General features: G+C 34.9%; 3 protein-coding genes across 6 annotated transcripts; 1 reads left to right on the top strand and 2 right to left on the bottom strand.

Moving 5' to 3' along the window:
• Positions 1-50: 50 nt before the first annotated feature.
• Rtel1 (Regulator of telomere elongation helicase 1) lies at positions 51-4,275 on the top strand. 2 transcript variants are annotated; one of them, XM_019843795.2, is made up of 12 exons: positions 51-344; positions 532-949; positions 1,058-1,313; positions 1,426-1,683; positions 1,759-2,072; positions 2,150-2,356; positions 2,438-2,595; positions 2,698-2,942; positions 3,016-3,255; positions 3,327-3,788; positions 3,870-4,014; positions 4,080-4,275. In XM_019843795.2, exons 1-12 carry the CDS (start codon positions 212-214, stop codon positions 4,151-4,153), a joined length of 2,910 nt encoding a protein of 969 aa, XP_019699354.1. In that variant the 5' UTR covers positions 51-211; the 3' UTR covers positions 4,154-4,275. The 2 variants fall into 2 exon arrangements, with proteins under 2 accessions (XP_019699354.1, XP_011148265.1); XM_011149963.3 differs by having other exon boundaries at positions 2,438-2,600; positions 2,685-2,942.
• A 65-nt stretch (positions 4,276-4,340) lies between these two features.
• On the bottom strand, positions 4,341-8,005 carry LOC105188479 (T-complex protein 11-like protein 1). 3 transcript variants are annotated; one of them, XM_025305251.1, is made up of 9 exons: positions 7,833-8,005; positions 7,636-7,730; positions 7,431-7,556; positions 6,697-6,825; positions 6,328-6,622; positions 5,728-6,249; positions 5,466-5,650; positions 5,153-5,319; positions 4,341-5,074 (listed from the first exon to the last, which is right to left on the bottom strand). In XM_025305251.1, exons 3-9 carry the CDS (start codon positions 7,439-7,441, stop codon positions 4,827-4,829), a joined length of 1,557 nt encoding a protein of 518 aa, XP_025161036.1. In that variant the 5' UTR covers positions 7,442-7,556; positions 7,636-7,730; positions 7,833-8,005; the 3' UTR covers positions 4,341-4,826. The 3 variants fall into 3 exon arrangements, with proteins under 3 accessions (XP_025161036.1, XP_011148270.1, XP_025161037.1); XM_011149968.2 differs by having other exon boundaries at positions 7,636-7,751; positions 7,833-7,990; XM_025305252.1 differs by having other exon boundaries at positions 7,431-7,552; positions 7,636-7,751; positions 7,833-7,990.
• A 389-nt stretch (positions 8,006-8,394) lies between these two features.
• Cat (catalase) lies at positions 8,395-15,317 on the bottom strand. The gene is made up of 8 exons (XM_011149970.3): positions 15,042-15,317; positions 10,963-11,137; positions 10,730-10,871; positions 10,320-10,470; positions 10,045-10,224; positions 9,758-9,949; positions 9,420-9,656; positions 8,395-9,214 (listed from the first exon to the last, which is right to left on the bottom strand). The coding sequence occupies exons 1-8, from the start codon at positions 15,300-15,302 to the stop codon at positions 8,813-8,815; spliced, it is 1,740 nt and encodes a 579-aa protein (XP_011148272.2). The 5' UTR covers positions 15,303-15,317; the 3' UTR covers positions 8,395-8,812.
• Between the last annotated feature and the right edge of the window lie 390 nt (positions 15,318-15,707).

Below are 15,707 nucleotides of genomic sequence, written 5' to 3'. Positions count from 1 at the left end.
AGCTCAACTTAGCTGCACTTTCTACACTTTATATTCTTCTTTCTTCAATGATCCCTGAACTTTCTGGAACTTTCTGCATTGGTGTACATTCCGATTCTCTAAAGTGTTCTCTTCATCGAAATGAGGTTTGGTTAGGTTCTCAGGCGGGAAAACTGTTGTTGAATACTGTGAAATATCGTTGATATAAATAAGTTTTTAATTAATTTGCAAGATGCCAGACATCACAATTAATGATATTATTGTCAGTTTCCCTTTTAAACCATATTCTGTACAAGAGGAATATATGCGTAAAGTGATAGAATGCCTACAAAATGGTCAACACGGTGTTCTGGAATCTCCCACAGGTATATATACTTATATGCATACATATGTATATATTGATTGAGTAGTTTAGCCTGCAAACAAGATATTTGAATAATAATAATATCCTGAAAAAATAATATTTGAACCGTCTATTTTTTTAAGTGGAATATTTATATATTGTAATATTTTCTACATTAGTTTTTTATTAATAGATTAAATGTTGTACAGGTACTGGGAAAACTCTCAGTCTACTATGTTCTTCCTTAAGTTGGCTCTTAGCAAAAAAAGCTCAATTACAAGCTCAAGTAATAGCAATTGAAAAGAAAGATCTTGGAGGGAATTTTTTTAAGCATTTAACTAGTGGGCTTGAAAAAGCAGCAGGAGTACCTGATAATCCTCAAAATTTTGGTTGGGCTATGCCCAAAATTATTTATGCATCTCGAACACATTCCCAACTTTCTCAAGCTATGCATGAGTTGAAAAGAACCTCTTATAAACATATACCCACAGCTGTGCTGGGATCTCGAGACCAATTGTGTATACATCCAGAGGTTTCTAAAGAACCAACAACTTTTAATAAAATACATATGTGCCATTCTAAAGTAAAGTCAAGAACTTGTTTTTATTTCAATAATGTTGAGGCTAGGTATGTATAACATCTAATTATCTGAAATAAATTTCAGTATAAAAATGTGATACATGTGTGTGTATATATATATATATATATATATCTTTTCTTTTTTAATACTTTTAGAAAGGATGATCCCACCTTTAGACAAGAAGTATTAGACATAGAAGACTTAGTTAAAGCTGGACAGAAGCATAAATGTTGCCCTTATTTCTTAGCAAAGGAATTAAAGCAGAGTGCAGATATTGTTTTTATGCCTTATAATTATCTATTGGACCCTAAAACACGAAAGTCACAGGGTATAGATTTACAAAATACTGTAGTTTTGCTGGATGAAGCTCACAATGTTGAAAAAGTTTGTGAGGAAGCAGCATCACTACAGGTGCAAAAACCAATGTTTCTCCATGATATTAATCTATTATATATGTATATAATTCCTTGATATTTAATCCATTACATATTTTTATATATATTTCCATTATATATATTTACAGATAAGTAGTACAGATGTTGCAATGTGCATCGATGAAGTAACTGGAGTAATGCGAGATATATCTAAGGAAGTAGAATTACAGAATGACTTTTTAACAGAGAATAATGTTCAAAAAGATTTCACAGCAGAAGATTTGTGTATCTTAAAAGCAATGTTTTTGGAACTGGAGAAAGCAATTGATTCTATTGAACTGAAGAATCGTAATGAAGGAGACACCTTGCCGGGTGGATTCATTTTTGAACTACTTGAAAAAGCACAGGTAACCAGTTTCAATGTCTTTTAATGTTATATTATTAATATGAAATATACCGTTGATGTATAATTTTCGTAATAGTTAACACATGGCAAAGAGCAAATTGTGGTGGAGAAATTGGAGAAGATTATTTTGTATCTGACAACTATCAGTACTTCGCCATTTACAAGAAAAGGAAACGCGCTACAAAAATTCAGTGATTTACTGAAAACTGCTTTTAATAGCGGTATTTCTGTCGCGCGTCACAAGGAAAAAGTGATGCGCTGTTACAAGGTTCATATACAGATAGAAGAGCAAAAAAAGAACTACAAGAATGACGTTTGGGAGAGCAAAAAAACAACGACAAAGACGGATGGAAAACTTATCAGTTATTGGTGTTTCAGTCCTGGCTTTGGGTATATCAATAGAATCAACAGTAAAATGTATTATTTGCATCATATCGAAATACTACAACGATAAATATACTTTGCAGGATGCAACAAATGGTAGAACAGGGAGTACGTTCAGTAGTACTTACGAGTGGTACATTGTCTCCGTTAAAACCATTTATATCTGAACTTGGTATACCAATCGCCGTCCAATTAGAGAACCCACACATTGTAACAAAGGAACAAGTGTGTGTTGGTGTCCTCAGTCAAGGGCCGGATAACCATCCGCTTAATTCATCTTATAATACAAGGTACAGACGCTACTGTATAATAATCGTGATAATATTTTTATCCTTTATCATCCTTATTATATTATTCTTATATCTTTATAGGAATGATCCGAAATATATTGCATCTCTAGGAAGAACGTTGTATAACTTCAGTTGTATCGTACCACATGGTTTATTAATATTTTTCCCTTCGTATCCAATCATGAGGAAGTGTAGAGATGAGTGGCAAAATATGGGTCTATGGACGCAAATTTCCGAACGTAAGGTAACGAGCATGCAAGTATAGTTATTATAAAATAATGTATGTTTTTCATGAAATATCATTTTTAAACTAATTATCGGATAACAGCCTATTTATGTAGAACCCAATTCCAAGGATGGTTTTGTCAATGTGATGAATGAATATTACCAAAAGATTAAAGACCCGTTGTGTAAAGGTGCTATTTTTATGGCAGTATGCAGAGGTAAAGTCAGCGAAGGTCTAGACTTTGCAAATGCAAACGGTAGAGCTGTATTAATCATCGGTCTTCCATTTCCACCTTTGAAGGATCCACGAGTTATGTTGAAGCAAAGGTATTTGGAAGAAATAAGGACTACAGAGAAACAGGTACAAAAATTAATTTTCATCAATTTTGATATTTATATATTATTTTAATGAGACTGACAAGTTTCATATTCAGGGTTTAACCGGACAAGAATGGTATCAACTCGAAGCATCACGGGCTGTTAATCAAGCTATTGGTCGAATAATAAGACATAAAAACGACTATGGTGCTGTGATACTCTGTGATTGTAGATTTGAAAATCCAAACTTTAAAAAACAATTATCTGCTTGGCTTAGACCGTACATAAAAAAATTTACGAATTTCGGAATAATCACAAAAGAATTGCGAGAATTCTTTAAATATGCAGAAAGTACTGTAAGTTTTTACACGTTAATTAAATACAATTAATCGCATAATTATTAAATAATTTTAACTCAATTTTCCAGTTGCCACAACCTGGTATCACTCATTCACAATATGGAAATGATGTTATTTCACTACCTGCTGTGGGTGCTACCTTTGAAACAACAGTGCCTCGCTCGCTTAAACAGAAAGCGGAAACTAGTACCCTTATGACAAAATCTACGAACGATAGTTTTAACATAAATACGTATTTAGATGAAAGTGCAAAAGATAAACAGTCACTGAAGCCACAATCCTCAATCAATTTTAGTAGTTGCAAATTAAAAGACTATCAAAGTACTTGTGAACTAGCAAAACACATCGATGAACCAGCCATAAAACGAAGAAAAATTAATATTTTGCCATCCAAAATTGATGCATATTTTTCTGGCCCTTCAACGGTTCCGTTGACAGATCCAGAAAGTAATACTGCAGGTCCTATACAAATTAATAAGGAAACGGATAAGAGTGATAAAAAGACATTAGGAAAACAATACTTAAAAGATGTAAGTGCACAATTGTTCAATCATATTTTTATAATTTTATAATGAAAAATATAACTTTAATTTAAACTATATGCTTCTTAGGTAAAACAAACATTATCAGAGAGTGATTATAAATTATTTGCGACAATGATACAAAGTTATACACAAAGTGGCGATTTTGAAAAATTATTAAAAACATTGTCGATTTTATTTCCACCAACTGGCCGGTTGCAATATTTGTTTACAGGTAAGTATATAAGATATTTTTTAAACAAAACGAATTAACTGGAAAATGTTTTTGATTATTTTCAGGGTTTAAAAGTTTTTTAAAGAAACAACATATAGCAACTTTTGAGAATTATACGAAGAATATAAGACATCCTTAATTCAATCAGTTTGGAATATTTACCAGACATAATGCAAATGTTAAGTATACATGTATATATTCTTATTTATTTAATTAAACTATTTTTAGTGTAGATTAATAAAAGTAAACATTTTTTATTAATACTTATACTACCATTTCTTTTAAACGATAAATAAATATATATATAATTAATTTATTTTGAAGTGTCAAATGAAGGAAAGGAAATTGTCACTGATATATTTCATTAATTTCGGTAGTAGATATACACCATACATCAATGTACGTCTCATAAATAAGTGCATTATAGCAAAAAAAAGATATACTATTGATGTCACCATCGTCATTGTAGCGATCATAAGTAGCAATAATAAATACATACCTTTTCTACTTTATTAATTACATATATAATTTATTAATATCGTCCATCATATAATTAAATGGACATAAATATGAAAAAAATTATATACACTCGTACCTCGATACAGCGCGTTACAATATTTAAAGAGAAAAAAAGAGGATCAACTCTTTATTTTATGTCACTCGTCCGCAGTACAAAACTGGATTAGTAAAAGTTGAGATGCATAGCAGAGAGAAATCGAAATAATTAAAATTCCAACTTCAGAAACGACCATAGCGAGATCCAAGCATATTAACAATACTTATACATATCTGAACTCATTTTTCTATTCTTTTTACAGTTCCATAGTATGCGTTCCGTGTATCTCTTTGTTATTGTCAACATCACTTTTCGCGAGCGCATTTGCAACAATATCTTGATAATACTCTCCGAATACGCTTCGATTATGTGCAACAAGTATAACAAATCGAGCAGCGATCGCTGTTAGTTCCTCCTGCAGCGAGGAGAGACCTGGCGGAACTTGTTGAGGCGCAGTAGATTGTGAGAGTATAATCTTCTGCAGAAACTGCCTAATTCGCAAGCCTAAAAAAGATATTTATTTTAAGCAAGATTTTATTTTAGGCAGAAGATATTAATCGTTATACTGAATATTATACTCACTGACAAGATATCTGATCTTATGTTGCGTGTCTATCAGATCGGTTATTTGACCCTCCAATAATGTTTCCAGCTCCGGAGACAAATCAGGAGCGTTGACCTCCTGTAATGTTTTTTTGAGATCTGTTTTCACTTGTAACACAATATTTGGCACTGCAGTTTCAAGATCCCTGAAAAGAAAATATAAATTATATTAATAAATCCTGCGCGTGATATAAAGGAAATCTTTATGTAAATTTAAGATATGAACAGAAAGATATGACAGAAATAATTAACATGTTATAATTTGTCTTCCATGTATTACGACTGAACATACTTGTTAGAATGTACAGAGTCCAGTAATATATTCAGATGCTCCTTAATATTCTTTTTAAAGCTTGAAACCCCGTGAATCGGTGCACCAATCGTATTATTGACCAACAATATCACAGCACCAACGATACTCAATCTACTAGTTATATCGCGTAATTCCAGGAGTCTCCCTTGGTCCAACATCAATGTCTAGTTAAGTAAAATGTCAAATTTATAACAAGCTGAATAAAATAAAATTTCATAATACAATGAAACTAATTTCATACTTCAGCGTCTGGGCTGAAATCCCATTCTAGAAGATCAAGGTATGCCTCTGTCAATAAGGAGTGAGTAAGTTGTCTTATGTTACCAGTACCAGAGGTCGATGAACCTGTGATTTTCTCCGGATCGAAATGTCTTAATAACCACTTCTCTGTATATTGTAAGCCGTTTGAATTAATTTTTAAAAATTCAGCGAACTTTGCTTTCTCGTACTCAATACTCGAGGCGATGATATTTGGTCTCATCATAGTAATGGTAAAATTTGCCAAGTCCAATCTCATTAATTGTAACAATTCCATAACGCCTTTGAACGTCTCGATAATGTCCGTTTGATGTGTAAGTTCTTTAATCTTCTCATCTCTGACTGGTGCACATATCTTACTCATTATAGAGATTATATATTGGGCATAATGCTGAAAATCTAGAACACCCTTTTCTGCTTGTTGCTTGATTAAGTCTAAGTCAAGCACCTCTCTAATATTATCTTTGATTCTCGAATTTTGTGGTGGTACCAACTCATCCAGTGACTAAAATAAAAAAGGAAATACCGTTAGGTAACGTTTGACATTTCCTTTTGCTGTTATAAACGAAAAAAAAATTATTACTTCTTTAATTTCTTTCAATAAAACCAGTGCATGTGAATAATCTGGTGGGTCTTCGGCCAACTGCTCTGCTAATAGATTCCAAAAAGCTTTATGCATTATTTCTTTTACTCGCCTATGAAAACTACCATCTTCTGGTTCCAGTTTCTGCAGTTGGAAATTTTTGTCCACTGCGATTTCGTGCGCTAAGGCCATATTTTTCATTCCATTGGCAGCTTTTATAATTTCGTCGAAAGACACAAATTTTGGTGGTGACACTCCTGTCAATCCACCCACCATAAAATTTGATGTTGGTTGCCTGCAGATAAAAATATTTTCTTATATATTGTTTTAATTATAAACTCTGTTTTATTATAAATTCTAACTACATACCTAGACGGCAAACTAGGTAATTGCCCCTCATTTTGTGTAGTTTTATGTACATTAGTATCACAGTCTATTGATGTATTAGCATCGTTGACATTAGGTTCCTGTTTATCTTCGTTCTCCATCTTTTGATTACTATATAACAAAAAAGTTTTTATGGAAGATGAAAGATAAGCATGTAGAAAGTATATTAAATTAGATTATTCAAGTCAAAATTTAAAATGATGTTTAAGGAACAAATGTTACTGGTAAAAGTTATATTATAAAAATAATATAATAAAACCTTCAATTGTTATATTTAATTAGATATCCAAAAGATCACTATCAAAATTTTTATATTCTATTATTCTCTGTGATTAGTAACAAACTAAACACAAAATCCTATGAATATTGCATTGTTATCAGATAATGATTAACTGACCGACATAAGATGGCAGGAATAAAATTTAACAATGCCATGGGTCTCAACTTGCGACTAAACAAAAGACAGCAAAGAGTTACACCCCATATTAATCCAGCACCAACCAAAACTTTGCTCCTGACAAAATATAGATTATATATACTAATAAATATTACAGAATACGAATGAATCAGTCACATATTTTCGTAAAAGTAATTGAACAATATGCTGCTAGAAAATGTAAAGGACTGGACGAAATACTTTAGATTTTACTTGTGAAGAAATAAAGGTATAAGTCTGAACCACTGAATCTTTGGTATAAACATAGCTTGATATATACCTGTCTGGCATAGCGTTGGGTGTCAATGTATATACTGTTTAAAAGGCTGAATGTAGCATGATCTGTACGCAGGAGAGGCTGCTAGTCGAATACTCTCTTCAAGTGGCGAAAGAGGTCAGAGCCTATCTATAAAAAGAATATCCACGATGAAGCTGTAGCCAAAAACTGTAAATACGCGCGCCGTGCGAGCAAATATGTTTTTTACCAGTTGACTAGTGTACAGGTTAATCGCACGATGCTAAATTAACTGTTGCAATCCCCCAGAGAAAAGGAACCTCCGACTTTCCAGCAGCTTCAGACCTGTCAACACATTGGATTTATCTGCAAATACGCATGCTTGTTGGCAACATCTCGCGTTGATCACACACAATTTTGAATCACAGCTGTAAATTGTGTACTTACAACATTTCGGACTGTCAGATAAGAAGCTCGACCGGAAGTGTCATGCCGAAGCGCGCATTCAAACGTGAGCAATACACTCGACTTTTCAACTTTCTATCGATCCTTAACGCGATTTCCCGCTTACACCATATCTTAAAATAGATCTGCAACTTTCCATATAGCTTTATTCTCTTTGAGTTTTGTTTATAATTAATTATCAAGTGCACAAATGTCCGCACAAAATAAGATATCGTGTCACAGAACCATACCTGTCGCAAATCTCACGAGACTTTCCATTCGACTCTAAAATGACAAGTGAGAGCGAACGTAATTTGGATGTAGTTTAAATGCAGTTCAAGTGGCTTTGTTGTGTCTTGTGCACAAGTTACCTTAGTTGGCTGTGTGACTCATTGCCGCTTACCTTGAATTCGAGCAAAGGTAAAATCGGGTATTTCTTTTAATCTATTTGTCAAAGGATAGGAATGAGCGAGGAACAGACATTACGGATACGTCGAGAAATAACGCATTCATAACGTTTTCAGATTTTATTTATATACAAACCCTTGCCGCGTTGCTTTTTAGAAGAACTACAAAATTTTACAATAAACATGTATATTGTAATTTGTAGCAAAATGTAATATCCTATAATATTGTATAACTGTAGATGCATCTTAATCTTCTTCAAACAATTAGTGTGTATTATAGATATAGCTACCGTTTATTATGCAAGCACCATATTATTGTCACCATCGATAGTTATATACCCACACCCTTGTAAGAAAAAGAAAAGTGTTACATTAAGTATAATTAACGTGTATTAACATGTATTAACACTAATTACGCTCAAAGCGATGTACAATAGCTCGAATATGCGAAATAGTCTCAGTGGTAATCCGACAAACATGTTCAATCAATGCGAAATATTGTGTATCATGTGATCAGTGTGATCGGTCTTTGTGGTATAAAATGTGAAAGTTGAGTGGGACAATCATACAGCCTCTTCAGAGATTAGCCGTTCTGCCCAAAGCGTTTATGAGCATTCCTTTCTTACGCAAGCCTTCTGTTAATCTCTGCGCGAGATCGACGTCCACCTGGGCGAAGTTTCGCACGGCTCTCTCGACAATGAACGTCGAGGCGCCACTCAAACTTGCAACCATGTTATTCACCAATCTCTCTTTAGCGGACTTATCGAGAACTTTCTGCCAGAACGTCGTGACCTGACCAAAGTCATCCTCGTCCTTGGGATCGTAGCGATCGACGTCTCCACTCACCGGGAAACTCGGTGAACGTACTGTCGGACATTCCTTCGGACCGTTGAAGCTGTTCGGATAATAATTTGGCGCACCACCTTGGTTGTACAAAGGCATATTGCCGTCTCGTTGATAGTTCATTGCAGAGATCGTCTATGGTAATATGGTATAAAAACAAAAAAATGTATATCAACTAAAAAGAATTATTTCGAAAAATATATGTTATAAGTTTATAATTTTCCTTGAAAAGATAAAATCCGCTACTAAAGAAATTGTAGCCAAGAACCATCACAACTAGAAACTCGTATGTTTCACTGACCAATAGTTCCAGTTGAAACTTACTTAGTTGAAAACTTACCTTATACGGGCAATTTACTGGCAACTGAAGGTGATTCGGACCAAGGCGATGCCTGTGAGTATCGCCATAGGCGAAGAGACGACCCTGTAACATTTTGTCGGGACTCGGCTCTATACCAGGTACCATATGCGCCGGATCGAAAGCCATTTGCTCCACGTCGGCGAAGTAGTTTTCAGGATTGCGATCCAACACCAACTTGCCTACCGGTATCAAGGGGAACTCCTTATGCGGCCAAATCTAACAAAAATGTATAGAATTTTTTAAATCTATCACATTATATTTACTATAGTCACGTAAATAATTATTATTAATTATTTAGTGAATTAAGTGATAATTACCTTCGTCAGATCAAACGGATTCCACTTCAAAGTCTTTGATTGTTCAGCAGTCATCACTTGGATGTATAGAGTCCAGGACGGATAGTCTCCTTTACTGATGGCGTTGTAAAGATCTCTAATCGAATAATCGGGATCACAAGAACTGAGCTCGGCGGCCTTCTCTGCGAGAATATTCTTGATTCCTTGATTGGTCTGCAATTGCATTATCAAATATTAATAATCAGCTACATTTGCAGATAAAATGAGCAATACATTTATTTGTTCCTTTCTAAAACACGAAAACATACCTTGTAGTGGAATTTGCAGTATACCATCTCGTTCTTACTGTTCACCAGCTTGAATGTATGAGAACCGTAGCCATTCATATGACGGTAGCCATCGGGAATACCGCGATCGCCGAAGAGAAACATAACTTGGTGCGTCGTTTCGGGCCTGAGAGAAATGAAGTCCCAAAACATGTCAGCGTCCTATGCAAAAAATGTCACATTAACACGTTTTCCAAATTACAATATGTATGATTTTGAGGATTGTTACGCAAAATTATGTATATATACGTACGTACCTTCAAATGCGTCGCAGGGTTTCTCTTTTGAGTATGTATGAAACTCGGGAAAAAAAGAGGATCCTTGATGAAGAAAATGGGCGTGTTGTTACCAACGAGATCCCAAATACCCTCTTCGGTGTAGAACTTCACAGCAAAACCACGTGGATCTCTGAAAACAACAGATAACGATATATCAATAATAATTAGAGAAACATATATATGAGAAACTTCAAATTGTTTTTATTTCGACTTTGAAAAATAAAAAAGAATAGGCAGGAAAATCTTATCGATGCACATGGTAATGCAATAGAAAGAAAATAGTTGAAGGAGATAACAACAGTCACCTCTTTTGAATACCTTTACTACATCATTTGCGTCAAAGTTAAATAGCATCCTGTTACAACATTGGCATTTTCATTATTTATTACCTAACAGTGTCGGCAGAACCGCTTTCACCACCGACGGTGGAACATCTTATAGCGATCGGAGTTCTCTTTCCAATACTGGAAAACACTTTAGCCTTGCAATACTTGCTGATGTCATGTGTAACTTCGAAATAGCCAAACGCACCTGAGAATTACGTATAAAGTCAATAAGCAATTGCCAGTAAAGTGATATCATTTTTGTTATCAGTTTTTAAGTAGTTTGTTTGCGAATATACCCGCTCCTTTCGCATGTACAACTCGCTCCGGGATTCTCTCTCTGGCGAAGTGCGACATTTCGTCCAGGTAAACGAAATCTTGCAACAACATGGGCCCACGAGGACCAACCGTGAGGCTGGCCTTCTTCTCAGAGATAGGCGCTCCATTTGCAGTCAACAATACAGGTGCTTCACCCTGTAAAAACATTATGTTTATAAGCACAAATTATTAATTAATGTATGCGTTAGCATGAAAAAGATTTATTTTGCGTATTGACACTTCTATATTATATTATAAATTTTGTCCAATTTCTTATATATGAAACTAAATAAATTACACAATCGGATTTCTCCTCGCGAACATGTTTCTTCTTTTTCTTCCGAAATAAAAGAAAGAAACTACTACGATGAAAAGGGCATTTCTTATCGCTACTCATTCTGCTAATAAACCGGAGTGTAGAGTCGAGTAGGTGTTTTATAGAATAAACGTTGCATTATCATGCGGCGATCACAGGTACACAAACTCTGGGGGAGTGGTTATCTTTCGAAATCCTTCAGTTATCTCTCATCTCAAGAGCGACGAACCACTTCAACATCTAGTTACCGTAATTATCGTTCATGTTAGCGCTGAGGAAGCTTTCGTGCCATGACGCGTCGCTGCTTTTTATTATTCGCAATAACAGTCGAAAAGAAAGGAACTTTTCTAATCGGGTTACAAAACACCAGTTTTCTTCAACGAACGATTGCCACAATTAGCTACTACAAAGTTAGTAATTGCTTATGTAAGAGAATAAGCATGTAAGAGAATAAGCAACAAGAATTATTCTACGCGAACGAGCTCTACGATCTATAAATTTTTTATGTTTTCAATAACGTCATTTATCTTTTCAAAATAAAAAAATTTTCTCCGCATGTTAAATATCTTTGATAGCTAAATATTTTCGCGCTTGAGTTTTATTTAATATATATATTATATATATATAAAATAATATAATAATATTATTAATATATAGAATGTATATGGCTGTTATAAGTCAATTGTGTTATTATTTGTCTCGTTTATATTCAACTTATCTCTAAAAATTTATGTATTTATTAAATTTCGCGAATTCCGCTTATTATACATATATATATATATATATATATATATATACCATTGCAGTATTCGGCAAATCGCGATGCTACAAGGACATTGCGCGAAAACAATCGATTATTATCTTCGCGAAAGTTGATCAGCGGAGCGTCGCGATTAATTTACCGTGAGTCCATTGATTACTACTGCAAAACGCCTCGTTGCGTTTAATATTGCACGATTTTAAAGAATGAGTAACAAGCGCTGAATACTAATGCCCCTGGAAAGTTTTTTTCGAACATGACGCAGCATACATTGTTTTTACATTATCACTATCGAATGTATTCGACTCAGGTCGTTGCTAACTTTTTTGAAATGTAAATTACACGTGCGCAAGCGCAAATTTTAAAACACAATGGATGGAAAAATTGGCCGCGATAAATATTTCACCTGGAAACGCGCTATTTTGCCGATATTTCGCGCAATAAAATTGTTAAGTCAGTTATTTTATTGGATTAACGTGATAAATGCGAAAAATATATTATATATTTGTCGACAAAATATTTAGTTTATTCGTATTATCTCTTTATCACGCTGTAATGACATAGTTTCAACTATTTTCACGATTGTGTCCATGAAAAGGAGTTCAACGCAACTTAACGTACAAAGTAAATACAAAATAAAACGTTCCATTGTATGAAAGATTTTCTAACACTGCTTATGCTTGATATTTAATTATCTCTCTGTAAGAGCGACAAACACAGATAAAGATAACACAATTTTATTATCTAAACGTTTCAAGATATCTGTCAAGGGTTGTGAACCGCGCTATGTTACCGCAATAAAGTCGCAAAATGGCTCTCTCGCGATTAATCAAGGCCGCACGTAAAGTGCTGCATTGTAAACACTTTAGAAATCCTATCGGATTCTTCCGACACACACGACATGCAAACTTTTAATTTTAGATATAAATATTTCTTCATTGCGCTTTTTTTACGCAAGAAGCGTGTGTGTGGATAGAGAAAAGAAAAAAAAGGTAAAACGGATATAAGTTAAAATAATTTCACCAACTCCTACGATCAGAGAAAATAATGCAGTAAAACTTGCATTCTACTGTTATATCACATCTTTCTTGTACAAATCTGTACAAAAATAGATAATTTAATGAAATTACTAAGCAATTTCAACACTTATTTTATTGTATTCTAGGGAAAAAATATCGCACGGTTATATCATGTCTGCATGGTTCCGATTGAATATTCTTTCGCATGCAAATAGCATGCATAAGTGATAATGTCTTTCTTATCGCACGATATGCGCTTCTATTTTATGAAACTAGAAATAAAACATATATGCGACTAGAACTGAGTTTTACTGGGCGTATTTTGACTAATTTTCTCACGAGTTATAATCAATATTTCTATAAATTAGGATAGAGCTGGTAAAATATTATTCTAACTTGTATTATTATCTTTTAAGGACGTCAATATACGATTGAGCTGATAGAAAAGGTTCAAACACACGATAAAAACACGTTTATATTTTTGTATTTAATTTCACTGACTACCAATTTCGATCGCACGACGTGCCCTCTTGCCGAGGTGCAGGAGTCAGCAGATTAGCAAGTCACCGAAATTACTCGTTTCATCCTTAGTGAATATTTAAACGGCGGTCTAATCGCGAAGCTCTTACATATTAAAAGATTGAACATTCTGGTAAATCATTGGTATTGTGACGGCGTAAATACGCACCTGATAAATATTGCGTGTTAACTTTCATGACGTGATACAATAATTATACGCTGACACATAAACGTTATAGACCGTAAGTTTCGTCTGATGGAATTTTCCACGAAAAAAATTTCCTTTTCTATTTGCTTTAGTGCGAAATTGTCACACAGATAAACAACTTGTATGGAATAATATGGCGTATACGATCTGACCTAATATGATGGTCCCATTTTTTAACGCATCTCTCGCGTGTCACAAGGCACTAATCGATAAGATCGTTGGATAATCGTTGAATAATAAAAACATTGCTGCGGCAATTGTACGGATGTAATGTCTTGTTCAAAACAACATATCAAACTTTAATCTCATCAATTGTTTAAATGCGAATACGATGCGTCTTTTCTCCTAAGTCATCGCGTATCCATTATTGTGATAACTGACGATAAATCGACATCTTGATTGAACAACCTGATGCAAGCGAATATAGACAGCATTCCATTCGAGCAGCTTAGTAATATCAATTGCTTACATAACGGCGTTAAGATATCATTAATCGTAATTGAAGAAAGATTATTTTAAAAAAGAAAAGAGGGAAAGAGAGAGAGAGCGATAAATGCAGAAGTATTGAATTTTTACGCACATATTTCGTCAGTGATTACTCAATACTTGCTAGATACATTATTTAATGCGTTAGCATTCGCAGAAAACTGAGCGAATTCTTTGTAACTGCGCAAACATATTCCTACGCAAAAATGCATATTACGTCCGTAATATATTCCTTGGTTTTGCTACGAGCACAAAGTAGCTCAGTCATTCTTGCTTCAAGTCGCTCGGGTTATTTAGTGCCTTATGTTTATTAGTTGATACGACTCGGAACATTGAAGAACTTATGCAACAGGAGGGAAGTTCTGAGACAGTCAGATCTTTTTATTCGTCTCTGATACGATATCTTAACGCGCAATAAGTCGACAGAACTAGTACACCAGTTAGAAGTTCGCTATAAGCGAATGCTGCATCTCCGTTCTCGAGGAGAGTGCAAAGTTCATCTTTAGAAATGAATTAGGAAGAGCTCGAGCATTCCTATACTAAAGGGGCAATTGAAAAAGACATTGATTTCCTTGGCGCAACAATTAAAATCGCGCGTCATTAGATAGCGAGGAGCGCTGATTTAAGCACCGCTGATCGCGCAATCTCGTTTATTAGCTAACTCCACTCCTACACCTGACCCCGTCGACAGGCTGAACATACGCGTGCATATGCAATGCGACAAAGCGCTCCGCGAACATCACTGCGCGTACCTTGTAATTCTTCTTGTAATTGTTCAATTGCTCCGACGCGGGGTCTCGGGCTGGGCAGGCCATTTTGTTGTCGGTCGTTTTTCCGCAGCTGCTGTAACTTCTGACGATGAAGGCGGCGAATGCGTCTCCCGGCGTCTCGTAACGGCGTGACCAATGGAAACAACTCACCGACGGCAGCCGTGGCGTGCTTATATCGTGTCCGTGTCCGTGTAACATCGACGCGGCCAATGATGGGTGGGAACGCATACACATTGCAGCCATGCGATAACGATAGAGTGGCGGCGGGATTATTCGAAAAAGGCGGACGAGATGCGCGCACACCTTCGGCATCCTTCGGGTGAATTCGCGGATCCCTTTAATCTGAACTTTGTCGCGGTCGTCGATCCGGTTGCGCTTTTCGTCCACAATTTTTTCTTGTCTCTCGCGTCTCTCTAAAATGGATCCGATAAATCTTAGTTTATAGATTTTACTTTTCCGCATATTATGACGATAAATAGATGCGTGTGTTTCTTTCAGTTTTTTATATTTATATGTTCTTTCTACCTCTTCGTGATATTCAAATATGCTTAGTGTCGCACTTCTGAAACGTGACTATTGTTTAATGTCAATCGTAGGTTTCATTGTGTTTTGATAAATTATTTATCTCTATATTTGCATTAGGAGCTA

This window comes from Harpegnathos saltator, unplaced genomic scaffold, assembly GCF_003227715.2.
Source record: "Harpegnathos saltator strain DR-91 unplaced genomic scaffold, Hsal_v8.6 scaffold684, whole genome shotgun sequence".
Lineage (NCBI taxonomy): Eukaryota > Metazoa > Arthropoda > Insecta > Hymenoptera > Formicidae > Harpegnathos > Harpegnathos saltator.
Note: the sequence above shows the minus strand (reverse complement) of the source record. Positions and strands in the feature narration are given on the sequence as shown.

Coding starts and splice junctions, on each gene's coding strand:
- Rtel1 (XM_011149963.3), top strand. CDS start 212: ATGCCAGACATCACAATTAATGATATTATTGTCAGTTTCCCTTTTAAA. Junction 3,789..3,869: donor GAAAACAATACTTAAAAGAT/GTAAGTGCACAA, acceptor TATGCTTCTTAG/GTAAAACAAACATTATCAGA. Junction 4,015..4,079: donor GTTGCAATATTTGTTTACAG/GTAAGTATATAA, acceptor GATTATTTTCAG/GGTTTAAAAGTTTTTTAAAG.
- Cat (XM_011149970.3), bottom strand. CDS start 15,302: ATGGCTGCAATGTGTATGCGTTCCCACCCATCATTGGCCGCGTCGATG. Junction 11,138..15,041: donor ATTACAAGAAGAATTACAAG/GTACGCGCAGTG, acceptor ATGTTTTTACAG/GGTGAAGCACCTGTATTGTT. Junction 9,950..10,044: donor ACTGCAAATTCCACTACAAG/GTATGTTTTCGT, acceptor ATGCAATTGCAG/ACCAATCAAGGAATCAAGAA.
- LOC105188479 (XM_025305251.1), bottom strand. Junction 6,623..6,696: donor TTACCTAGTTTGCCGTCTAG/GTATGTAGTTAG, acceptor TTTTATCTGCAG/GCAACCAACATCAAATTTTA. Junction 6,250..6,327: donor TATTGAAAGAAATTAAAGAA/GTAATAATTTTT, acceptor TTTTTATTTTAG/TCACTGGATGAGTTGGTACC.